Source organism: Bison bison, unplaced genomic scaffold, assembly GCF_000754665.1.
Source record: "Bison bison bison isolate TAMUID 2011002044 unplaced genomic scaffold, Bison_UMD1.0 scf7180017864518, whole genome shotgun sequence".
Classification (NCBI taxonomy): Eukaryota; Metazoa; Chordata; class Mammalia; order Artiodactyla; family Bovidae; genus Bison; species Bison bison.
Window position 1 is genome coordinate 19,028,078 of NW_011495071.1, and position 27,237 is coordinate 19,055,314.

At 44.7% G+C, this 27,237-nt stretch overlaps 1 protein-coding gene across 1 annotated transcript in view; it reads right to left on the bottom strand.

The window, feature by feature from the left end:
- Window positions 1-27,237, bottom strand: part of PARVA (parvin, alpha) — a 180,070-nt gene that overhangs the window by 9,759 nt on the left and 143,074 nt on the right. Inside the window, 6 exon segments of the mRNA XM_010830614.1 lie at window positions 17,261-17,333; window positions 18,372-18,473; window positions 21,070-21,138; window positions 21,801-21,862; window positions 23,374-23,393; window positions 24,982-25,040. Of these exon segments, the coding sequence (XP_010828916.1) occupies window positions 17,261-17,333; window positions 18,372-18,473; window positions 21,070-21,138; window positions 21,801-21,862; window positions 23,374-23,393; window positions 24,982-25,040 (385 nt within the window).

Here is a 27,237-nt window from a genome sequence, read left to right on the forward strand (position 1 = left end):
TGATTCTAACTGGCTTCTTGACCTGCATACAGGTTTCTCAGGAAGCAGGTAAGGTGGTCTGGTATTCCCATCTCTTTCAGAATGTTCCACAGTTTGTTGTGATCCACACAGTCAAAGGCTTTAGCGTAGTCAATGAAGCAGAAGTAGATGTTTCTCTGGAATTCTCTTGCTTTTTCTATGACCCAACAGATGTTGGCAATTTGATCTCTGGTTCCTTTGCCTTTTCTAAATCCATGTTGTACATGTGGAAGTTCTCCGTCACATACTGCTGAAGCCTAGTTTGAAGGATTTTGAGCATTACCTTCCTAGCATGTGAAATGAGAGGATAATTGTGCAGCAGTTTGAACGTTCTTTGGCATTGCCCTTCTTTGCAATTGGAATTAAAGCCAGCCTCTTCCAATCCTGTGGCCACTGCTGAGTTTTCCAAATTTGCTGGTATATTGAGTGCAGCACTTTCACAGCATCATCTTTCAGGATTTGAAATAGTTCAACTGGAATTCCATCACCTCCACTAGCTTTGTTCATAGTAATGCTTTCTAAGGCCCACTTGACTTCATACTCCAGGATGTCTGGCTCTAGGTGAGTGACCACACCACTGTGGTTATCCAGGCCATTAAGACCTTTTTTGTACAGTTCTGTGTATTTTTGCCACCTCTTCTTACCCTCTTCTGCTTCTGTTAGGTCCTTACTGTTTCTGTCCTTTATCATGCCCATCTTTGCATGAAATGTTCCCTTGTTATCTCTAATTTTCTTAAAGAGATCTCTAGTTTTTCCTGCTCTATTGTTTTCCTCCATTTCTTTACATTGTTCACTTAAAAAGGCTTTCTTATCTTAAATCACCTATTGTATCAAGATATGTTCCTTCTATACCAACTTTGAGAATTTTTTTTTATCATGAATGGATGTTGAATTTTGTCAGATACCTTTTTTGTCTACTGAGATGATCATATGATTTGTATCCTTCCTTTTTTTAATGTGATGTAGCACATTGATTTAGGCATACTGAACCATCCTTGCATTCCTGGGATAAGTCCCATTTAATTTTGTGATTTTTATATTGTTGAATTAGGGTAATATTTTTGTCATGCATTTTTACTTATATTTATCAAAAATATTGGCCTGTAATTTTTTATTTTTTGTAGTATCTTTGCCTGATTTTGGTATCTGGGTAATGATGACCTTGTAGAATGAATTTATGAATGTTCTCCTCTCTCCAGTGTTTTTTAACAGTTGAGAAGGATGATATTAGTTCTTTGTGTGATACAGTAGGACCTTGTTCTTTATCCACTCTATATATAATAGCTTACCTCTGCTAACTCGAACCTCCCACTTCATCTCTTCCCCAACCCCCTCTACCTTGGCAACCACAAGTCTGTTCTCTGTCTATGAGTCTGTTTATGTTTTGTAGATACATTCATTTATGTCATATTTTAGATTCCACATATAAGTGATTACATATGGTATTTATTTGTCTTTTTTCTGACTTCACTTAGTATGATAATCTCTAGTTGTGCCTGTGTTGCTGCCAAGGGAATCATTTCATTCCTTTTTATGGCTGAGTAGTATTCCATTGTGTATTAATATATGTATGGATTCTTCTTTATTCATTCATCTGTCAATGGACATTTAGGTTATTTCCATGTCTTGGCTATTATGAAGAGTGCTGCTGTGCACACAGGGGTGCACGTATCTTTTTGGATTGTAGTTTTGTCCAGAAATATTCTGAGGAGTGAGATTGCTGGGTCATATGGTAATTCTGTTTTTTGTTCTCTGAGGAACCTCTATACTGTTTCCCATAGGGGCCGTACCAACTTACATTCCCACCAAAGTGTGGGAGAGTTCCCTTTTCTCCACATCCTCTCCAGCATTTGTTATTTGTAGAGTTTTAAAAATAATTGTATTTACTTCTGTATTCATTATTTTTGGCTGTGGTGGGTCTTGTTGCCGTGCGGGCCTGTTCTCTAGTTGTGGCGAGCAGGGACCACTGTAGTCGTGGTGCACAGGCTTCTCACTGTGGTGGCTCCTCTTGCTGCAGAGCACAGGCTCTGGGCACACAAGCTTCAGCAGTGCAGCACATGGGCTCAGCAGCTGCAGATCCAGGCTCTAGAGCACAGGCTCACTAGTTGCAGTGCGTGGACTTAGTCACTCTGTGGCACATGGGATCTTCCCAGATCAGGGATTGAACATGTGTCTTCTGCATTAGCAGGTGGATTCCTGACCACTGACTGAGCCACCAGGGAAGCCCCGGTAGAGTTTGTAATGATGACCATTCTGACTGGTGTGAAGTGGTACCTCATTGTACTTTTGACTCGCATTTCTCTAGTCATTAGCAAGACTGAGCATCTTTCCATGTATCTTGACCATTTTTATTTCTTCTTTGGAGAAAGATCTATTTAGGTCTTCTACCCATTTTTGGATTGCGTTGTTTTTTGTTGTTGTTCTTGAGCTGTATGAGCTGCTGTGTATTTTGGAAATTACCCGTCTTTGTCAGTCACATCACTTGCAAATATTTTCTCCCAGTTTGTACATTGTCTTTTTAAAAATGGTTTCCTTTTCTATGCAAAAGCTTGTAAGTTGTTTATTTTTGTTTTTATTTCTATTGCCTTGGGAGACTGACCTAAGAAAACACTGGTACGATTTAAGTCAGAGTATGTTGTGCCTATGATCTCTCTAGGAATTTTATGGTGTCATGTTTTATGTTTAAATCTTTAAGCCATTTTGAGTTTGTGTATGGTGAGAAGATGTGTTCTAACTTCACTGAGTTATATGCAGCCCTTCAACTTTCCCAACACTATTTGTTAAAGAGACTGTCTTATTCCCTTTGTATATCCTTGCTTCCTTTATCAAAAATAAAGTTACTGGAGGTGTTTGGGTTTATTTCTGGGCTCTCTGTTCTGTCTCATTGATCCATATGGCTGTTTCTGTGCCAGTACCACACTATCTTCAATTACTGAAACTTTGTAGTAACCAAAAGTCTGGGAGGATTATGCCTTCTGCTTTGTTCTTTTTCTTCAGGATTGTTTTGGCAATTATGGATCTTTATACATTTTAGGATTATTTGTTCTGGTTCTTTGAAATATGTCATGAGTGACAGGACTGTATTAAATCTGGAGATTTCTTTGGGTTGTGTGGAGAAGGAAATGGCAACCCACTCCAGTATCCTTGCCTAGAGAATTCTATGGACAGAGGAGCCTGGTGGGCTACAGTCCATGGGGTTGCAAAGAGTCGGTCATGACCGAGCAACTAAACACACACACTTGGGTTGTATGGCCATTTTAACAATATAAATTCTTCCAATCCAAAGGCAGGGGATATCTCTCCACTTCTTTGAATCATCTTCAATTTCCTTTATTAATGTTTTATAGTTAGTGTATAAGTCTTCCAGTTCTTTTGTCAGGTTTATTTCTAGTATTTCTTTTTTGGGAATTCAACTTTGAAAGGTATTTTTTATTTTTACTTTTTCTTAATTATTATTATTTTTTTTACAATATTGTATTGGTTTTGCCATACATCAACATGCATCCGCCACGGCTGCTGCTTCTAGAATATTTATCTTAAATTGTATTTATTTGTTTTTGGCTGTGCTGATCTTCACTGTTGTGTGCGGGCTTTCTCTGCTCGTGGCGAGCAGGGCTACTCTCTAGTCGCGGTTGGGCTTCTTAGGGTGTGGGCTTCTCTCGTTGTGCAGCATGGGCTCTAGGGCTCTCGGGCTTCAGTAGTTGTTTCACATGGGCTCAGCTGCCCTATGGCATGTGGACTCTTCCTGAACTAGGGATCGAGCCTGTGTCCTTTGCATTGGCAGGTGGATTCCCGACCACTGGGCCACCATGAAAGTCTGGTACTGTTTTTTACATTCCCTTTCTGATATTTCATTGTTAGTGTAAATAAATCCAATCAATTTTTGTACGTTAATCTAATATCCTGCTACCTTGCTGAATTTGTCTGTCAGTTCTAGTAGTTTTTGTATGTAGTCTTTAGGGTTTTCTATATATATAGAATCGTGACATCTGCATGTAATGACAATTTTACCTCTTCCTTCCCATTTGGATAACTTTTATTTCTTTTTCTCATCTGATTGCTGTGGTTGGTAGGACTTCCAATACTATGTTGATTAAAAGAGGTGAAAGTGTATGTCCTTGTTCCAGATTTTAGCAGGAAGACTTTTAGCTTTTCATTATTGAGTATTATATAGGCTATAGATTTGTCATGAATAGCTTTTATTATGTTGAGATATGATCCCTCTATACCCACATTGGTAGGAGTTTTTAACATGAATGGATGTTGAATATTATCATATGCTTCTTCGGCATCTATTGAGATCATGTGGTTTTTGCCTTTTCTTTTGTATGTGGTGTATCACACTGACTGATTTGCATACACTGAAGCATGCTTGTGTACTTGGAATGAATCCCCTTGGTTGTGGTCTATGATCTTTTTCATGTGCTGTTGCATTCAGTTTGCTAATGTTTTGATGAGAATTTTTACATCCCTGTTCATCAAAGATATAAGCCTGTGGTTTTCTTTTTTGGTAGTATCTTTATCTGGTATTGGTATCAGGGTGATGGTGGCTTCAGAGAATGTCTTTGGGAGTGTTTTCCCCTCTTCAGTTTTTTGGAGGAGTTTGAGAAGGATTGGTATAAGTTCTCCTTTGTTTGGTAGAATTGCCTGTGAGGCCACCTGGTCCTGGACTTTTATTTGTACGGAGTTTTAAATTGATAGATTCTGTTTCATCTCTGGATTTCCCTGGTGGCTCAGTGGTAAAGAATCCACCTGCCAGTGTGGAAGACACAGGTTTGATCCCTGGGCCGGGAAGATATTCTGGAGAAGGCAATGGCAACCCACTCCTGTATTCTTGCCTGGCAAATCTCATGGACATAGGAGCCTGGTGGGCTATAGTCCATGGCATCACAAAAGAGTAGGACATGACTTAGCAACTAAACAACAACAACAAAAATTTCATCTCGAGTGATAGGTCAGTTCAAACTGTCTTTTTGATTCAATTTTTGTGGGCTTTATATTTCTAGAAACTTGTCCATTTCTTTTAGGTTGTCAAATTTGTTTGCATATAATTGTCTTTAGTGAATCAGTTACGGAGAAGGCACTGGCGACCCACTCCAGTACTCTTGCCTGGAAACTCCCATGAACGGAGGAGCCTGGTGGGCTGCAGTCCGTGGGGTCGCTGAGAGTCAGACACGACTGAGCGACTTCACTTTCACTTTTCACTTTCATGCATTGGAGAAGGAAATGGCAACCCACTCCAGTGTTCTTGCCTGAGAATCCCAGGGACGGGGGAGCCTGGTGGGCTGCCATCTATGGGGTCACATAGAGTCGGACACAACTGACGTGACTTAGCAGCAGCAGCAGTGAATCAGTTATAAGTATACATATTGCTGTTGTTCTGCTGCTCAGTTGTGTACAACTCTTTGTGATCTCATGAGTGGCAGCACGCCAGGCTTGCCTATCCTTCACTATCTTCCAGAGAGTAAATCAAACTCATGATGCCATCCAACCATCTCATCAGCCCCTTCTCCTCTTGCCCTCAATTTTTTTCCAGAATCAGGGTCTTTTCCAATGAATCTGCTCTTTGCATCAGGTGCCAAAGTATTAGAGCTTCAGCATCAGTCCTGCCAATGAATATTCAGGACTGATTTCCTTTAGGATGGACTGGTTTGATCTCCTTGCTGTCCAGGGGACTCTCAAGAATCTTCTTCAACACTACAGTTTGAAAGCATCAGTTCATTGGAGCTCAGCCTTCTTTATGGTCCAACTCTCACATCTGTACATAACTACTGGAAAAACCATAGCTTTGACTAGATGAACTTTTGTTGGCAAAGTGATGTCTCTGCTTTTTAATATGCTGTTTAGGTTTGTCATTGCTTTTCTTCTAAGGAGCAAATGTCTTTTAATTTCGTGGCTGCAGTCACCATCCACAGTGATTTTGGAGCCTAAGAAAATAGTCTGTCACTGTTTCCACTTTTTCCCTATCTATTTGCCATGAAGTGATAGGACTGGATGCCATGATCTTAGTTTTTTGAATGTTGAGTTTTAGGCCAGCTTTTTCACTCTTCTAACTTCATTAAGAGGCTCTTTAGTTCCTCTTCACTTTCTGCCATTAAAGTAGTATCATCTGCATATCTGAAGTTGTTGATATTTCTACCGGCAATCTTGATTCCAGCTTGTGATTCATCCAACCCAGCATTTTTCATGATGTACTCTGTGTATAAGTTAAATAAGCAGGGTGACAATATACAGCCTTGATGTACTCCTTTCCTGATTTGGAACCAGTCTGTTGTTCTGCCTCCAGTTTTAACTGTTGCTTCTTGACCTGCATACAGGTTTCTCAGGAGGTAGGTAAGATGGTCTGGTTCCCACCTCTTTAAGAATTTTCCACAGTTTGTTGTGATCCACATGGTCAAAGGCTTTAGTGTAGTCAATGAAGCTGAAGTAGATGTTTTTCTGTAATTCTCTTGCTTTTTCTGTGATCCAACAGATGTTGGCAATTTGATCTCTGGTTCTTCTGCTTTTTCTAAAACCATCTTGTACATGTGGAAGTTCTCAGTTCATATACTGTTGAAGCCTAGCTTCAAGAAATTTTGAGCATTACCTTGCTAGCGTGTGAAAGAAGTGCAATTGTGTGGTAGTTTGAACATTCTTTCGCATTGCTGTTCTTTGGGACTGGAATGAAAACTGACCTTTTCCAGTCCTGTGACCACTGTTGAATTTTCCAAATTTGCTGGTATATTGAGTGCAGCACTTTAACAGCATCATCTTTTAGGATTTGAAATAATTCACCTGGAATTCCATCACCTTCACTAGCTTTGTGTATACTAATGCTTCCTAAGGCCCACTTGACTTTGGACTCCAAGATATCTGGCTCTAGGTGAGTGATTAAACCATTGTGGTTATCTGGGTCATTAACAACTTTTTTGTACAGTTCTTCTATATATTCTTGCCACTTCTTAATCTCTTCTGCTTCTGTTAGGTCCATACTGTTTCTGTCTTTTATCATGCCCCTTTGCATGAAATGTTCCCTTGATACCTCTAATTTTCTTAAAGAAATCTTTAGTTTTTCAGATTCTGTTGTTTTCCTCTATTTCTTTACATTGTTCACTTTCTTATCCCTCCTTGCTATTCTTTGCAATTCTGCATTCAGATGAGTATATCTTTCCTTATCTCCTTTGCCTCTCGTTTCTCTTCTTTTCTCAGCTATTTGTAAAGCCTCCTCAGACAATTATTTTGCCTTGTTGCATTTCCTTTTTTTGGGGATGGTTTTGATCACTGCCTCCTGTACAATGTTATGAACCTCCATCCATAGTTCTCCAGGCACTCTATCAGGTCTAATCCCTTGAATCTATTTGTCAGTTCCACTGTATAATCATAAAAGGGATTTGATTTAGGTCATATCTTAATGGCCTAGTGGTTTTCCCTACTTTCTTCAATTAAGGCTGAATTTTGCAATAAGGAGTTCATGATCTGAGCCATAGTCAGCTCCTGGTCTTGTTTTTGCTGACTGTATAGCGTCTTTCCATCTTTGGCCGCAAAAAACACCATCAACCTGAATTTGGTCTTGACCATCTGATGATGTCCATGTGCAGAGTAATCTTTTGAGTTGTTGGAAGAGGGTGTTTGCTATGACCAGTGCATTCTTTTGGCAAAACTCCGTTAGCCTTTGCCCTGCTTCATTTTGTACTCCAAGGCCAAACTGGCCTGTTACTCCAGGCTTGACTTTCTACTTTTGCATTCCAGTCCCGTTTGATGAAAAAGACATCTTTTTTTTTTGGTGTTATTTCTAGAAGGTCTTGTAGGTCTTCATAGAACCGTTCAACACATACATATATCCACTCTTTTAAAACTTCTTTTCCCATGTAGGTCACTATATAGGGTATTGAGTAGAATTCCCCGTTTTATACAGTAGGTCCTTATTCGTTATCTCTTTTATATAGTTAGTGTGTATATAATATAATAATTAAGATTATACATGTATAATCCCAGTTTCCCAATTTATGTCTCCACCCCTTCCTCCCCACTACCATAACCATAAATTTGTTTTCTACATCTGTGACTATTTCTGGGTTGTAAATAGGTTCATTTGTAACATTTTTTAGATTCCACATATAAGTTATATTGTATGATGTTTTTCTCTTACTTCACTCAGTAGACAATCTCTAGGTCCACGAGTTTTAGTGCAAGTGACATAATTTCACTGTTTTTTAAGGCTGAATAATATTCCATGTATATATGTGCTATGTCTTCTTTATCCATTCCTCTGTTGATGGACATTTAGGTTGCTTCCGTGTCCTGGCTATTGTATATTATGCTGCAATGAATATAAGGGTGTATGTATCTTTCTCAATTATGGTTTTCTCCAGATATATGCACAGGAGTGGGACTGCAGGATCATGCTGCTGCTGCTGCTAAGTCGCTTCAGTCGTGTTCGACTCTGTGCGACCCCATAGACGGCAGCCCACCAGGCTCCCCCGTCCCTGGGATTCTCCAGACAAGAACACTGGAGTGGGTTGCCATTTCCTTCTCCAATGCATGAAAGTGAAAAGTGAAAGTGAAGTCGCTCAGTCGTGTCGGACTCTTAGTGACCCCATGGACTGCAGCCTACCAGGCTCTTCCGTCCATGGGATTTTCCAGGCAAGAGTACTGGAGTGGGGTGCCATTGCCTTCTCCGGCAGGATCATATGGTAGTTCTGTTTTTAGTTTTTTAAGGAACCTCCATACTGTAATCCACAGTGGCTGTTCCAATTTACGTTCCTACCAACAATGTATGAGGGTTCCCTCTCTCCACACCCTTTCTGATGGGTTCTTTTTTTATATTTTAGTTCCTTATTAAAATCTCACTGTATTAATCTATTCTTTTCCCTAATACAGTTTGCATTCTTATTACTAACGCTTTGAACTCTTTACCAAGTAAATTACTTCCACTTCATTGTTTCTTTTCCAGGGTTTTCTCTTGTTCTTTCAATTGAAATAAATTCCTGTATCTTGTCATCTTGATTAACTTGCTCTGTCCCTATGAGATTAGGTGAAACAGTTGCTGACTCCATGGATGTCCTTGTGTGGAAGTGACTCTATACAGTCTGCATGCGTCCAGTGGCTTTGGTGGGAGAGCTGGATCTGACATAAGCATGGGTCACATCTTTCCCCACGGTGTTCTGGCAGGTGTCATGTTGGTAGGAGGTGGGGTTGGAGATGGAGGGGCTACATGTAGAGCTAGGTGTGAGCTGGGCCGTCTGCTTTGCTCAGTGGCTGATATCACCCTACTGGGAGAGAGGTCCGGTCTCAAGTTGCTGAAGCAGAAGCTCTAATGTAGGATCTGAACTGGCTCTGTTCCCCATAAGTGTGTGATCTCCCCCTCCCATCACCATCTCCCTAGAGCAGAGCAGGATTGGGCTGGACTGGGTCACAGAGGCGGTCTGTGTGTGGGCTGTGGCAGTCCCAGCCCTAGTTAGGGTCTTAGACCACTTCTGATGTGCTGTCTCCATAAGCACCAGTAGAAGTTTCCCCTGCCCCTTTCAGAGGCTGTTCCATGTCCAAACCAGCTCCATCCCTCAGAACTGAGCATTCCCCTCGGCTGCAGCAGCCCTTGTCCTATGTGGAGCAGCCTCATGGAGCAAGTGGGGCTGGAGGAGTACTCAGCTCAGGCTGGGGCAGTTACGGCAAACCAGCCAGGGTCCCCTGCTGTTTCAATTGGCTTTCTCTGCCTTGTTTTGAGAGCTAGCAAGTGTGCTCCTCATGAGAAGAGTCTAGGTTTCATATAGCCCTCCTATTTGTCCTACTGATTTTCAAACCTAAGGGGACTCATCCACCTGGTGTCAGATTCCAGGGCCAGGGTGCCCAATATGTGGCTTAGACTGCCCCCTCCCCAGGGAGGATCTCTGTCCATGTGATCCCCCTCCTCATCTGCGTCCCCTCCCAGGATCAGAGGTCTCTGATCGCTGCCCTTCCTTTCCTACCCAATTCTGTGCAGGTCTTTTACATAGCGTTGGTTGTACAAGAGTCTTTCTGCCAGTCTCCAGTTAGTTTTCAGTGAAAATTATTCCACATGTAGATATATTTTTGATGTGCTCATGAAGGAGGTGCGCTCTGCATCCTTCTACTCTGTCATATTGATACGTCTCCTCTGTTTTAATGTCCACTAAAATTTGAAGTGTATCTTCACTACAATGGGTTAATGATCTACTTAAAGCTATTTGATGTCTTGGAATCAGTTTTCTTACTGGTGAGATTGGGTTTCGTGAACATATGAGAGAGAGAGAGAGAAGTTGCTCAGTCATGTCTGACTCTGTGACCCCATGGACTGTAGCTTACCAGGCTCCTTTGTCCATGGGATTTTTCAGGCAAGAGTACTGAAGTGGGTTGCCATTTCCTTCTTCAGGGGATCTTCCCAACCCAGGGATCAAACCCGCGTCTCCCGCATTGAAGGCAGATGCTTTACCATCTGAGCCACCAGGGAAGCCTTGTGAACATATGAAGGGCTCCCTAAATGGTAGTTTCCTTTCAACTTTCCCATCTTTGCCTAGTAATAGAGCTTAACGGATAGCTGTTAAGTCTGTGCTTAAGTCTGTTAAGTCTCCATGGCACAACTCCAGGGGGTACCATTCACATAACGTAAGCCCTGCTCCTTGAGAAATCTGAGTTCATTCTTTCTGTAGGTCATTACCACTAGGTGGGCCTGGTGAAGTGGGGGACTACAAGCAGAGACACTACTTATTGTGTGTTCTTAGCAAGAAAGCCAAGGGCCACATAGGTAGTTCCTGGTAGGCCAGTAGGTGGGCCCTCTCAGCTAGGAAAGGAGCTTTGGATTCCTAGGAATGATCTATGACTCCCTGCAATATAAATACAGCCTCTTTAAAACCTTGGGCTAATAAACTGTATTAATAGCAAGTCAGTACTGCTCTGATCTCTTCTTTGTGCTGGTCCAGAGTCCCTGTCTGGGAGCAGACAGGACGGTAGGGCTCCTGGATAGACAGCCAGAGCAGAAGCTGTCTGGTCAAGGCCAAGGAAGAGACAAGTCAGACTCAAGGCCAGGCCCTCCATGGACCCGCTTAGGCCACCCCAGCCTCCCTCATCCCAGTCTGAGGTCCCTTCTCTGATGCCTTCCTACCTCCATCTTTGAGTTCCCTGACCAAGGTGGGAGGAAATCTGGTGGCTCAGTGCCACCAACTGGGGGGGGCTGGAATGAATGGGGTGGTCACAAGCCCCCTACTCAGGGTGAGCCCAGGCTCTAAGATGTCCTTTGTGTTCCAGCCTCCATCCCATCTCCAACGGATGGAGCTCATATGCAGTCTTTGCCTTGCTCTCCTGTTTCCATCCTTTGGTATGGGTTATTTTGGCAGTGATTTGCTACCCTGTCTAGTGATTTAGCCATAAGCTTTACATTAATTTTTTAAAATATGACAAGCATCCAGAAAAGTACACGCTATACACACACACACAGAGTTTTAAACAGTTGTATGAAAACCCTCATGTAACCACAATTCATGTCCAAGGTTGACTATTGCCAGTACCCTAGAAGCACCCCCTTCCTCTCTGCATTCAGGTTCGCAGTCACCCTGCAAAGGTAGCCACTATCCCCACTTTTATCACGATTACTCTTGATACATAGGATGTAAGATTACGTTCCATCAGCAATATATGAACCTTAAACATCAAACTGTAGTTTTGCCTATTTTTATACTTCATAATACACAGATTTATACTACACATTATTTTGTGATTTTTTTTTTTACTCAAAATTGTTTATAGGATTCATCCTTTAAACAATTTCATTGATGTATATTTTATGGTTTTGTTGAGGTATCACTAACTCTGCTCTGTTGTCTTTCAAGAAAATTTCTCAATTTCTTGACTACTTCTGGTGAGTTTTCAGTGCCTTGAAATGGCTGCTTTTGATCATTTTGTCCAGTTTTACACTTGCTTTTTTTGCAGAGGATAATCACTGACCTCTTCATGCTTCAGCAACTAGAAGTCTCTCTCGTGATTTCTCACTTCATTCCTTTTTATTGTTGCCATTGTGCAATAATCCATGGTATGAGTGTACTTCAATGTATTTAGCTTGCTTACTGGGGATGCATATGCCAGTATAGTCTATTATGGATATTCTTAGACTAGTGGCCTGGTATATGGACCTGTGTACTTAGGAGTGGAACTGTTAGTCATAGGGTATATTAGTTTTCTATTGCTGCTTTAACATATTATCATATATCTGGTGGCTTAAAAAAATCCAAATTTATCATCTTACAATTCTAAAGGTCAGAATCTAAAACGGGTGTCACTGGGATAAAATCGAGGTGTCAGCAGGGCTGTGTTCACCTTTGGAGATTCTCAGGGAGAATCTGTTTTGCTTTTTCTAACCCTCTAGGGGCTGCCTGCATGCTTTGGCTCACAGCCTCCTTTCATCTTCAAAGTCAGCGATGGCTGGTGGAGTCTTTCTCATGTTGCATCACTCTGGTTATCCTGGATCATCTGGGGGGTTCCAATGAGGATCCAGCTGAAGATCCTCAACTTCCATCTGCAAAGTCTCTTTTAGTATGTAAGGTAATAATGGGTCCCAGGGATTAGGATGTGGACATTTTGAATCATACATTTACATTTGTATGATAAATCTTTAAAAAAAATAATTGTATTTATTTTTGGCCGCTCTGGGACTTAGCTGCTGCGGGTGCTCTTTTATTTTAGTTGATGCAGGCTACTCTCTACCTGTGGTGCTCAGGCTTCTCATCGTGGTGACTGCTCTTGTTGTGGAGTATGGGCTTCAGTACTTGTGGCTTGTGTGCTCCAGACCGCACAGACTTAGTTGCTCCACAGCACATGGAATTTTCCTGGATCAAGGATCAAACCCACGTCCCCTGCATTGGCAGTCAGATTCCTACCCACTGTGCCATGGAAGCCCCTATGATAAAATCTTAAATGTATTACCTAGGACAAATAGGGACTTCCCAGGTAGCACTAGTGGTAAAAGAACCTGCCTGCCAATGCAGGAGACATAAGAGATGTGAGTTTGATCCCTGGGTCGGGAAGATCCCCTGGAGAAGGAAATGGCAACCCACTCCAGTATTCTTGCCTGGAGAACCCCATGGACAGAGGAGCCTGGCAAGCTACAGTTTATAGGGTCACAAAGAGTTGGACACGACTGAGGTGATTTAGCATGCAAGCACACAAGGACAAAGAGCAAGCCTCTGTTGCTGTACATCCTTGCTAACACTTGTATCAGAGCTTCAAAATTTTTCCACTGGTCTGTAAACTATCTCCTAAGGGAATGGGGGAGGGAAGTTCAATCATTTCCCATATTTCCAGCCTCTGACCAAATCCTTCCACAAACAGTATTGATCATCTACAACTAACCTGCCTGGATTCTCAGCATTGTTTGAAGTAGCCTGGTCCCAGCTCTTAGACTCCTTATATTTTAGACATTCCATCTGCCTGCTGGCTGTCTTACGTGCAGACTTCATTCCTATCTGGTTCTAAGTGTCTTCTAGTCCCCATCTGCCTAGAGTGCTGGTATCTTAACCATATTCAAAGATGAGTCTATTTGAATGATTACAGAGTGGTCATGTGCAACTGAAGAGGCATGGTATGACACCCTAAATAAAAAGCCACCACCTTCATGCCGATGTTTCAGCTGCTCTTTTGGCCATGAACTTGATGCTAAAGCTTGGCTTGCATTTACACTAACTGGGCTGATTCATTAGAAAAGACCTTGATGCTGGGAAAGATTGAAGGCTGGAAGAGGAGGAGATGACAGAGGATGAGATGGTTCGATGGCATTATTGACTCGATGGACATACATTTCAGCAAGCTCCAGGAGATGGTGAAGGTCAGGGAGGCCTGGAGTGCTGCAGTCCATGGGGTTGCAGAGAGTCAGACATGACTGAGCAGCAACTGGGGCACTAAAAGATTATGAAGCGTGAGTAGCAACAGTCATCTGAGATGGAAACCCAAAGTTTCCAGGGGATTTCCAGGTATAACAGAGCTTTGAGTGTCAAACAGCATGGCAGAGGAAGCATTTTCCTGACCTTAAAAATATCTGCCATAAAAAAATGCCTCTACTACAGCCAGTTTGATGTTGAAACACCCTCAAAGAACTACCTAGATTAGCACTTTTTGAAAAGTCTACAGCGTTTACTACCAAATTTCACTTCCCAGGTAGAAGCAAAGAAACAAGAGAGAATGCTGGGGTACACTTCTCACAAAGTACAGTCTCACAGAATTCCATTTCACTTCTACTTTATGCACTGGAAATTCTCAGCATGGGCATAGTGCCCAGTGTAATAGCAAATAAAACAGACGTGTTTTTCCATTCACATCGCTCAGGAAATTTCATATTAAGCAGTTCAATAATTACATAAGAAATGTCATCTATATGCTGAAATATCCCTATAGATTAATTGATATTGGAAAAACTGTGTTAAAGGGTATAAATGCTTGAAAACTGGTGTCAGAAGGAGAACCTCCAATCTGTAACCAGGAAGTTTCACATTAAGCAGATCAAGAAGATGCAGCTGAAATGCTGGCCAGAACTCTTCCTGCTACATCTCCCATACCCAGAAGCAGGGTGCTTTTAACAGCTGGCCACAGGACGCTTAGAGCCCACTTTTCAAGGCATTAGAATGGCTCGAGTGGCCTTGCAGGGAGAAAGCCTCAAAAGGGACAACAGCATTGCTACAACTTCACCTCTGGCAGCAACCAGGTGCTCAAAACAAGGTGATAAATAGGACTAAGAAACTGGCTTTTGCTGGCCAGCTGATAGTTACTGAGGTCTGGAAAGCGTCATGAGACAGGGACCAACTAATGTGTTCACAATCGACCTCTTTCCTCTGGTTTTCTTGCTTTGTCCTCCAGCCTCATGAGTAAAGGCATTCCCACAAGATACTGTCGCTGCTGCTGCTAAGTCGCTTCAGGCGTGGCCGACTCTGTGCGACCCCATAGACGGCAGCCCACCAGGCTCCTCCATCCCTGGGATACTCCAGGCAAGAATACTAGAGCGGGTTGCCATTTCCTTCTCCAATGCATGAAAGTGAAAAGTAAAAGTGAAGTCGCTCAGTCGTGTCCGACTCTTAGTGACCCTATGGACTGCAGCCTACCAGGCTCTTCCGTCCATGGGATTTTCCAGGCAAGAGTACTGGAGTCGGGTGCCATTGCCTCTGCTAGCCCTTCCCTTTTCTTTACATGCTTTCCTGTTGTTCCATTCTCGCTTGGTGTATAAGTGGAAGACTTGCAATGATATAACCACAGCCCTGGTCTTTGGCTTGAACTCCAATTCTCTTTGGTCAAAACCTCAAGGTTTCCAAAGCTGACACTTACGTCCCCTCTCAAGCTTGTTTTTCCTCTTAGGTTCCCCAGTGCTGCTGATGGTGTCCCACACTTAACTATCTGTTCTTCACACTGCCTTCCAAGTCATCTCTCTGGAATAGAGCTCTGATCACACCACCCACCTGCTCAAGAACCTTCCATGACTCCTACTATTATGGAATCAAGTCCAAACTCGCTGCCTTGGCATCAAATCCCTCCAAGACTTGCTTCACCATTATCAGCTAAACTAATTAAACTCAAAAGCTTTTGCACAACAATGGAACTATGTATAAAATGAAAAGACAACCCACAAAATGGGAGAAGTATTTGCAAACAATGCTACCAACAAGGGATTAATCGTCAAAATTTACAAGTAGCTCATGTGGCTCAATATAAAAACAAACAATACCCCCCCCAAAATTGGCAGGCCTAAATAGACATTTCTCCAAAGAAGACATATAGATGGCCAAGAGGCACATGAACAGGTGTTCAACGTTGCTAATTATCAGAGAAAGGAAAATCAAAACTACAATAAGATCGCACTTCACACCAGTCAGAATGGCCATCGTCAAAGTGTCTACAAACAAAATCTGGAGAGGGTGCGGAGATAGGGGACTTCTACACTATTGGTGGGAAGGTAAATGGATACAGCCACTATGGAGAACAGTGTGGAAATTCCTTAAAAAACTAAAAACAGTGCTCCCATATGATCCAACGATCCTACTCTTGTGCATATATCTGGAGAAAAACATGGTTTGAAAGGATACATGCACTCCAATGTTCACTGTAGCACTGTTTACAATATCTGGAACGTGGAGGCAACCTAAATGTCCATGACAGATGAACGGATGAAGACGTGGTACATATATACAACAAATATTATTCCGCCTTTAAAAAGAATGCAATTATGCCATTTGCAGCGGCGTGGATGGACCTACAGACTGTCATACCAGGTGAAGTAAACCGGACGAAGACAATATGATATCGCTTATACGCAGAGTCTGAAAAAATGATCCTAGTGAACTTACCACAGAACAGAGAGAGACTCACAGACTTAGGGAACTTATGTTTACCAGAGGGGAAGGGATAGATTGGGAGTTTGGGACTGACATGTACACACTGTTATATTTAAAATAGATAAGCAACAAGGACCTATGATATAGCACAGGGAACTTTGTTCAATACTCTATAATAACCTAAGTGAGACAAGAATTTTAAAAAAGAATAGATCCATTATGTGTATTACTGAGTCAATTTGCTGTACACTTAAAACCGACACAACATTGTATACTCCAGTATAAAAGAAAAAAAATACAAAAGCCTTATCTGATCCTTCCAGTTGAGCCCAACTCCCACCATCTCCTCCGACATGCACAAATGCGCACATTGCTTTAATTAAGCACAAGCAAGGGAGCGCTGCTGGAGCATTTTGCTGCTTTTTGCATTTTTTCAGCCTTAACCTTTGCAACGCAAACCTGACAAATCAAGCCTTGTCCTTAGGCAGAGTTGGAGCTGGCAGAGCGCAGAAAAGGTAATTATGCTCAGAGCAGAGCGCCTGTGATGACCTCTGCATCTTCCCCTTGCCTACCTGGGAGATAGCTCTCAGGCAGGTCAGCACCCTGTCCAGGGACAGAAGAACCTGGAAATCAGGCCAGGACAGTTCTGCAGCAGCACCTCTGCTCTGCATCATGTCTGCATGGGCCCTTATACTGATGATCCCACACGTGGGATTTCATGTTCCTTTTTTTTTCCCCCATGGCTGTGCAATCTGCAGCTCACCAAGGATCCCCAGAACTGAGCAGCTGCACCCTGTCCCACCTTCCCTTGCAACCGCAAAGAAGGTTTCAGAGAAGACAGTCTTCCCTCTGGTATCAAACACGAATCATACTCTCTGCCGTGAAAGCCTGTGTGCAGGGGAAGGTCTTGCCTCTTGCCACGAACCCAGGGAAGAGCAAAGTACCTTCTGGCCGTGGTTTTGGCTTTTCCAATCCTCCGTCTTGCATGAGCTCAAAGGCAAAGGAGACATTCAAGACCTGGAAAGAGAAATGAAGTGTGTGAGGTGCTGCACATTCATTCCTGGCCCCTTGAGGCTCCCTGGGACCTGCCCCTGGAAAGTGGAAGAACGAGCACTGTAGCCAGAGGGGCAGGGGCTGAGCTAAACTGAGGCTGGCTTTTGAAGCAGAAACAAGGTGGCCAAAGTGGGCTTGCCACACGGAGTGTGGACGAGGCCTAGCCTCTGTTGGTGAAGCACTCCTGGAGGAGTTAAAATTCTTCTCCGTGTCCTACTGTGTTCCTGAGTCACTGCCAGGACTGTAAACTCAGGAACATCTGTGCTCACAGTTGAAAGAATCAGACAGTAAGACATGTTCAAAAGGACCTTTCTGGTGGCGCAGTGGTTAAGAATCTGCCTGCCAATGCAGGGGACACCGGTTTGAACCCTGGTCTGGGAAGATTCCACATGTTGTGGAGCAACTAGGCTTGCGAGCCGCAACTACTGAGCCCGTGAGCCCTAGAGCCTCTGCTCCACAATGAGAGAAGCCACCACAGCATGAAGCCCATGCACCGCCATGAAGAACAGCCCCAGCTCGCCAGCAACTAGAGAAAGCCTGTGAGCAGCAAGGAAGACCCTGTGTGGCCAAAAATAAAATAAATCTAAAAATAAAGTTTAGGAAAAAAAGACATTCAAGAGGCAGAGAAAGGTTTCTGCTTGGGGCCAAATGCCCGTTGTCTAGCAGGCGGGCAGTGGCAGCCCAGGAGAGGCATCAGAACTCGGCTGAGAGGGAGCCTCACATCCGACCACTTTGCAGCCACCTTCCCTGTCACCTCTGGGGAGGGATGAAGCTGGGCTGTGGCCCCCGGCAGGAGGGTGTGGCCAGGGGTCTGGGGTGCAGGGGAGGAATGCTCAGGGGCCTGTAAGTCGCTGCTTCCCAGCTCAGCTGTGCGTCACCACGGCCCCCCTCATCCAACCACTGAAGACCCTGGGGAGACAGGAAGCCGCCACCTTTACCCAGATGGTCCCAGTACAAGTATGGGAAGATGGGTCAGGCATGTGGGCTGGGGCCTCCTCTTACCTTCTGTTCAAAGCTGTCTGGGGTCAGGAAGAAGCTGTGGAGGGGCACGAAGTAGCCCTCCAGGAGCCCCATGAGCAGCACCAGGTACACCCCATCTGCAAACTGGAGGAGAGAGCCAGGTGAAGGCACTGGGCCCTCTAGCCCTCCAGCCCCGGCCCATCCAGGGGCCAATCAGCGTCCTCAGGCAGGCTGCTGGCGGGCACTGACGAACAGTGGCCCAAGGTGGGAAGGCCTGCTGCCCCACGTCTGGCTGGTCCACACACAGGCCCACGCTCCTGATCTCAAATGGTCCAGTATTTATTGAGCACCGACTCTGTACCAAGCCCTGATCTGGCACAGGGAGCACAGAGGTGGGTCCGGTGTGGCTCCGGCCCTGGAGGAACTCACGGTCCAGTGGGGAGACTCCTGTGGAGGACAGACATGCAGCTGCTGCTGCTCTGAGGGAGGGCAACATGCTGGCCTGCGTGAGACTGGGAGAGGTCACTCATCCCGTGGCAGGCACCAGGGAAGGCTTCCGGAGAAGGTGCTGTCTGGATGGAGACGTGAGGGCTGAGCAGGAGTTAGCTCGGGAGGGCAAGCAGGAGGGAAAGGGTAAATATGTTTATGTTGTCTAGAACACTGCTTGGCATGTAGGCAACACTTAACACGTATTAGCTATTGTTATTTTTTATCCTGGAAAACAACAAAGCGGTCAGGACACAACGTCCTGGCTCTTGCTGACGAAGCACAACCGTGTGCTCAGGGCCATGGCAGGAGGCTTAGAGCTAGTCCCTTCCATCAAGGACAACAGAGGCCTGACTGGCTGAGAACCTGGTCAAAGGAACAACAGGCGCTGAAGCCAAGCAGGGGGTGCAGGCTTTCCACTCAAGGGAGGGGGGCACGTGTGTGCTGGGCAGGCTTTGTGGGCACAGTGGGGGCTGTGAGATGAGGGGAGTGTGAAAGGAGTAGGTGCTGTGGGTCTAGAAGATAAATGGCCTGAGTGAAGATATAGCGGTCAGGTGCATACCTGATATTCTAGAACCTTTCAAAGGAGGCAGAGCCATCAAACATTTGTATAAACAACAGTTGCTAGAGTTCACAAGAGGTCAAAGTTCTTGGAAGCATCTTAGGAAACTTTTAAAATATTAGACTGAATTGCCCAGAATCTGGGCTGGGCCCAGAGTCTGAGCTCTCCTGGGTGACTAGCTGGTGGGGCTGTGGCTCAATCTTGGTTATGGGCAAACCACCCTGAGCATGAACTTGACCTAGGAGTGGCTTCCTCCCTGTGTTCATCCATCTGGCCTTCGAGTCAGGCGGGTAGGGCCTGAGCATGACTCATTCCAGGCCACCCCAGGGTGGACCATGAGAAGCAGACCCCAACATCTGTGTCAAAATCAAGGCCCTTCCATGGCACAGATTAGCTGGGTCTTCCTCTGGATGTGGCTGGAATGGGTTGAGGATGAAAGAATCCAATCTGTCAACTCAAAGGAGGACGTTGGGTTAGGGTCAGGGTTACTCATAGCTCTGAGTGCCATAGACCTAGCCTGCTCCCACCCCCGATTGCAGTTCTAATGACTTGGTGGTGAAACTTGCAGACAGACCCCACATGTGCTCAGCAGAGACCCCCTTCCCTGCCCATGAAAAGTGAAAAGGAAGTTCCAAGGGCTCATTCCAGCTCTCTCCAGGAATCATTACTTCTGCAGAGTGTCCCCGTCTCCCATATATGATGCTGCCTCAGAGTCGAGACACACCCAGGGAGAGCTCAGTCACAGACCTGGGAATTACCCTTAAAAATATAGGAGGTGCCCATGTATTCAAAAGAAAATCACACTTAGAAATTAATTGCAAATGAAAGGAGATTGGGAAATGGGACACATTACATAGTCTCAAAGTAGCTGCTAAATACAGATTAGCTATTAATTATAAAGGGGAGGAGCTTTACAGTAGGGAAATCTGGGAGAATGCCAACTTAGCCAAGTGATCAAAGTTACCACCCCCAGGTACAGAACTGATGGACAAAAATACCTGAGAACACAGTATTGTCTCAGTGGTCCTGCTCTTGAACATGCATAACCTACCTCTAATCATGAGAGAGAGAAACAGATTCTATGCACCATATAGCTCTCATTCTTCAAAAATGTCAATGTTAGGCAGACAGGCTGAGGATTTGTTCTTTATTAAAAAGAGACTAAAGAGACACGACGACTAAACGTATCAGGTGAGAATATCAGGACATCTGTGTTTCTTTGAACCATGTGACACTGCTCATGTCAAGAGTAGTCAAGTATCAGCAATTTCACACTGTTCAACCAAAATAGGTTAACACCGCACTGATGTTAAAACTGCCTGAATGTCATTACTGTATTGTGATTCTCTAAGAGCATGTACTTGTTCTTAAGAGACGTATGCTGAAGTATTTAGAGGTGGGAAGAGGAAAAAAAACCCCTAAATGTGGACAAATGCTAACAATTGGTGTATGTGGGTGAAGAGTACACAGGGGTTCATGACAATATTTTTGCAGATTTTCAAAATGAAAAATAGGAAAAAATTCAGAGAAATCTCATGCAGTTCACCCCTCTGAGTAGAAGAGAATTCCCCTCCCTTCCCCAGAGAAGCTCCAGGGTCAGGGTGGAAGGCCTCCCGGCAACGGGGGGCCCTGGGAACAGTGGTGGTCCTGCGGGGTCTTGTCCCCGACCCTGCACTCGGGGTTGTCACCCACCTGGGTTTCCAGTTCTGTGACCTCCAGGTTCAGTTTATTCAGGTGTTTGTTCACGAAAGTGATGAGTGTCTAGAAGAAAAGCACAAGCCAGGCCTTGAGATGGAGATCTTGCCCTGGAGGCTGCCCCGTGACTCCACCGTGAGGACAGAGGACGAGGTCCAGCCAAGGCGGGCGCAGCCAGTGAAGCTCTTGTGGAATTCCTGTGTCCACAGAGAAGGGCGGCCCCCAGGATTTGCAGTCCTAGGCACTGTATGACTCAAATAGCCAGGCCCAAGACTGGGCAAGGAGCAGGGGGTGTGAGAGGACAGAATGACAGCTGGGTGCCTGGGCCCAGGCTCAGGGGCCAGAGGAGAAATGACCACATCGGGTCCCTTCTGGTCCCCCCTCCACTAGGTACGGGTGCCTGTGTCCAGGGAGACAGAGGGAGGTCTGCGTGAGGAGCAGGGATGGCTGGGGGTTCAGTGTGGGTGGAAGACAGGGGCCCATAGCCTCAGAACCTCCCAGAGATGCTGTCATCTGAATGGGAGAAGAAAGAAACTAGATAAGGCATCCAGCAAGAACAAGACAGGTGAAACAGACATCAAGCAGGAAAGCCCTGTGCTTGTGGTCATCTGGACATGATACCAGTTTCAGAAAGCTTGCAAGCTGCTGGGGGCAGTTTTCCTGATGTCTTTTGACACCTCACTCCCCTTCCTCCCTCCCGCCCTCCCTCTCAGGCACCTCTTTCCCACCTTTTTCACCACGTTGAGCTTGTCTGGTGCATGGTCGAACAAGGTGTCAAAGGCATCACGTTCTGAAAAAAAGAGAAAGCAAATAGAGCCCAGAGCTAGTGCCGCCCCAGGCCCCAGGCCCCAGGCCCCAGCCTCTACAGACCAGTGGTCAACTCCAGGTGAGAATTCTCTGGGGGATAAACTGTGCTGGAAACTTGGGAAATGGCTTGGGCAGAGGTTTGGGGTGGACTCTTATCTTGGGGGCCTCTCCCCCTGTGTGTGTGTGAGCTCGTGTGTCCACCCTCTACATCGACTCTCTTTAGGCTGGGTTTGGAGGGGCTCTAGCAGGCAGACTGGCTTGGAACTGGCCATTTCTCTTCACAGTTTTGTATTCCTTGATACCATGATTTAGTCATGGTTCTAAAGTGTTTCTGAAGCTTTCTGGAAGCAGAATATCATCCAAATATCAAATCACTTCACTCCCTAATTTTCAAAACCCAGACAGGCTTCCTGGTAGAGGGCAGATAGGCAGACTGGGAGCCACAGAGCTGCCCACAGAAGGGGAGCTCCCGCTCCTGGGGGATCCGGTCACTCCAATCCTTTTAGCCTTGCCTTCCTCTTCTGTAAAATGCGCACTGGACATGAAGCTCCCCTAGGTGGGTTATGAGGATGAAAGACTAGAAAGTACATGGTCCTTAAACTCTGAAGTATCTGCTGATTTATTATTAGTATGATTAGAATATTTCAAAATATTATCCACAGTGAATATAGAATCAGAGAAAATAGTGAAGCCATGCCCCCTGCAGGGATTTTCCTTGCTACAGCCCCTAGGTCCTCTGATCTGAGGGGTGAAATAGTGGAAGGAGGTACTTCCCTGGTGGTCTAGTGGCTAAGATTCTGCTCCCAATGCAAGGGGCCTGGGTTCAATCCCTGAACAGGGAACTAGATTCCACATGCCGCAACTAACGGTTTGCATGCTGCAATTAAGACCCGATGCAGCCAAATAAACAAATAAAAAATAAATAGTAGAAAGAAAGAGTGGAGATGGATCTGCCAATGGGAATGGGGAGTCTCCAAGAGGAGCCCAGGCCTGGGAGGCTCGTGGTCCTGGGCTGCCTCTCCCACTCTCGCCCCTACTCTTGATTAAATCTGAGAATGGGAATTGTGATCTTGGACATTCAGAGACCTTAGAAACAAACCCAAGGTTCTGGGAAATGGGAGAGGTAGGAGGTGTGATGAGGAAAGAGGCAGCTTCGAGAAGGGCTGGACAGAGTAGGGAGAGGGGACTGTGCTGTGCGCAGTACTTGCTCTACTTCCACAATATTCGCAGAGCAAGACTGCCCTGCGAGCGCCCAGGACCCATGCAGAAGCCCAGCAGTGTCGACAGTCTAGTGACCTGCAGGAGGACTGCAGCCGTGGTTCCTTCTCTTCCCACCAGCAGCTGACCCTCCCTCCCCACCAGCCAGCCCTGTCACCAGGCTGGCGCAGACAGACAGGCAGGAAGCAAGCTGAGTGCCTGTTCTTTAGCTGCTGCAGAATTAACTAGACCCCACTGGCAGTCACCAGCACCAGAGGACAATCTTACGCAACTCACCATGCCTTCCAGAAAGAGCCCTGCGGGAAGAAGAGAAAAAACAGTGTGACTCTTCTCTCCTCACCTTTGGCTGCAGACCCCCCAAAGCTTCCTTCCTTGGCATCTTATTCTGCACTGAGTCTCCAACTATGGGTGGTCTTTACCACATTACCACTTCTTTTTCCCCTTTGCTTTACAGATATACTGGTGTTCACACAAAGCCTGGTATAAGTGATGCTTAAAGGACTTGCTTTAACTTTATTTCTTGCTTTAAATAAACTCATATTATTGCTTACAGTTGAGAAATACTGGACTCAGAAATTCAGGATCCCCAACGATGTTTTAGGAGCAGGGCTCAGGGACCATCCCAATATGGCATTTCACTGCCCAGTTTGCTGAAGGCATTGGCTTGGGAAGGTAGGTTTGGCTCTCTCCCATCCATCCTGTGATACCCACCAAGGCGCACCTGCCATTGACCTAGCATAGGTTTTCTCAAAGAGGGCAGGAATTGGAACCATACTCATAGCAGTGATGCAGCAAAGTAGTAAGAGCACAAGAATTAGGGACAGACCACTTAGGTTTAAGTCTTACAGAGCCGTTTCCTTGCTGTGTGACCTTGGGCAAGTTACCAAACCTCTCTGGGCTCCAGGTTGCTTACCCTTAAAATGAAGATAACACAGTAAACAACTCAATCAGATGTTCTGAGCATTACATGAGTTAATATATACAAATATTTCAGTATAATTTCTAGTATATATTAAATGCTAAATACATCTTTTTTCTCAATTCTTATTATGTTTATTCTAACTGTATATCTATCACCTATTAAGCAATGGCTTGCAGGTAGTATACTAGGAAGAATAATGAACTCAGTGTCCAAGTCAAGTAAACCAAGGATGGCTTTCTCCTCCATCCTTGGGTGGTGAGGTTTTAGGGGGTGTAATCATTGCTTCATGTGCTGCTGCCCTTTCCACTGGCTCTTCTTGTTCGAAGGATTATAGAGGAAAGTTGGAGGAGCAGGAGAAGATACAAATAAATTTTGCCTGGTCTTGCGTGTGGCCAGGGCTCAGGCCTGCCCACCGATCTCAGACCCCCACACACCATCCCACTCTTTGTGCTTGAGAACAAAACTTATCTTTCTTATGACAAGCCTCTTACATATTCGGATATTCCAGTTTCTGTGAATGTAAATTAAAAAAAAAAAAATCCACCACTGTAAGGTAGAGAGGGACTTTCTGGGTCATGGCACGTGACCATATAAATCAGATTCAGAAAAGGAAGAAAAACGTCCTTTTGAAGGTTAACAATTTAAATTCAATCCCATGTTTATGGCATGATGATTTCATGCTGGTTGGCTTTTTTGGGCACACTTTTTCCTGGAGTGCCACAAAATTAGAATTTTTCAATCACGGCTAATTCCCTCTCCCCACTTCCCCACCCAAGTTTGTACCTTAAGCATTGAGAGGCATGTTTTGAATGCACGGAAAAGGCTAAACTATAATCATTGGCTGAAGTCTAATCCCTCTTGCAATCCCAATAAATGAAAACTAAATATCAGCAAATGGATGAATTTCGGAGAAACATCTGTGTTCCATTACAGAATCGCTGGCAACAATGGTGTTGACATACTCTGTGTTACCAGTTATTTCCTCTTGGATTTGCCGAGACTGGAGGATTCCTTCTCGTTTCTGAAAACGGGGGTGGGGTGGGGAGAGGGTTGGGGAGGAGGAGAGAAAAATATGCTTTAGAAAAATACAAAAAACTGATTAACATTCCTGATACTGAGAAAGTTACTGGCATTTAAGAAATGAATCCAGCGATGAGATACCGCTAGAAGTGAAACAAGGCCCCTGGTTTCCTGGGACTGGACTGTACCATTTATACTTAAGTGCAATTAGTGTTTATTCCAAACAAGTCGGCTGTTTCTTGGATGGTGACTCTTTTCTTTCTTTATTGGAAGACCTTCTGCTGGAAGCACACTGCCTCCTGGAGAAATCCACAGTAAACCAAATGGAAATGAAGGCCAGGGTGTGTCTGCCCTCCGACTGGGGCCACAGTGGGAAGCCGAGAAACACATTTAACTGTGGAGGGGGGGGAAGGGGGGGAGGGGGGGTGGGTTTGGGTGGAGGAACTGAGGCCAACTTGGAGAAATCAGGAGGAGAGTTTTTAAAAAGTGTTTAACTAGGGGAGCTTTTAAGTAAGTAGTACAGTCCTTAGGTAACTAGCTTATGCTCTGAGAAAAGGGTAAGCACTTTGTAAGTCCATCCACTCATCCATCTGCCCATCATCTGTCTACCCCCTCCCATCAACTCATCCTCTTTCTTCTCCATTTCAGTAATCAGTGCCTTCTCCGTACAAGCCCCTCTGTTGGACTTATGACAGTTTCGGACCTCGAGGAACTTAAGAATAAAATGGGATAGATGAACAGGTAAGCAAGAAGGTTTTCCTCAAACAAGCCCCTGGTTTATGCCTTAGGACCCAGCTCAATTATTAGAATAGGATCTTCTTTCCCTCTCAAATGTGTGGTGGATAAGCAATAACATGGTCGCCCCCTGCAGAGAGGAAGTGCTGAGAGCAGGACCAGAACAAGTGCTTTCAGCTGGCAGGGTCAGCCTAGGATTGGGCTGGACACAGATGAGAGACCACTCTAGTGGGAGGAATGGCCCCAGCAAAAAAGGCAGACTCCGGGGAGCACAGGGACGATCAGAATGCTGTTTGGAGAGACAGAGGCTGCTGTTAGTCAATTTTTAAAAAATTAATTTATTTGGCTACCCCTGGTCTTAGTTGCAGCATGCAGGATCTAGTTCCCTGATCTGGGATCAAACCTGGGTCCCCTGCTTTGGGAGCGCAGAGTCTTAGCCAGTGGACCAAGAGAAGTCCCTACTGTTAGTCAACTGAGTGCTGGTTTATGTGGGCATGTGAGCTGATGAAGCAGTGCTGGGGTTCAGGGAGACCTTCTGATGAAGGTGAGGAGAGAGATGCATTCATCAGGTCCCTACTCAATCAGTTACCAGACACTTGGAAGATAGTCTAGGCATGGCAAGAGGTTGTCAGAGCAAATCCATCTTCCACAAAGGCCAAGGTATGTCAAGAAGGAGCCTCCAAGCTTCATTCTCTTAGCTAAAGCCCACCTTCTGACCCTCCTGCCCAACTTTCACAAGCTTTTCTTGGCATTCCCAACAGCCACAGAAACTAGCATCCTTACAAAATCCTTTTACAGAAGGAAAGGTAGAGCTGGATAAAGGCCATGCCTGTATCTGGATTAGATTAAGAAGAATGAACTATCAAAGCAAAAAAGGAAGAAAAAAATGTAAAATACCATTTAAAAAAGATCCAGTGAGGATAAACCAGGACTTTCTCCAAATTCAGCTTCAACATATGTAAAAATTTTCACATAGGACTAATAAGGCCATTCACAGACATCAAACCTCATCTCCAACAACAGACGGAATCAATAAATGCTTGTACATAGAATGGAAAAGAATTCTGGGTTCAGTGCCCCTCATAGCATCCTGATTCACTTCGATCCACTATTTGTTCCCTAAAGAACTAACCCTCTAGTTCAGTCAGCATCTTACAGCCATTTGAGTCATGCTTCTGTGCCTGTTTAACTTGATAAAGCAAAACACCCCATAAAACCTGACATGCCTTGATGCCATTTTACGTAACACGTCCTCCTTTCTCCCTCATGCTAACGAAACGGCCTGCAGGAGAAATTAAACCAGCGATAGGCTTCTGATGGCCTATAACTGAGCTCAAAATAAGGCATGAGACACGGGCCTGCAGTGACCACTGTTTCACCCCTCATCCTCACAAATCCTGAATCATAGTTTTAAAAAATATAATGAAATGGATTCACACTTTATTGATTGGTAAAAAAAAAAA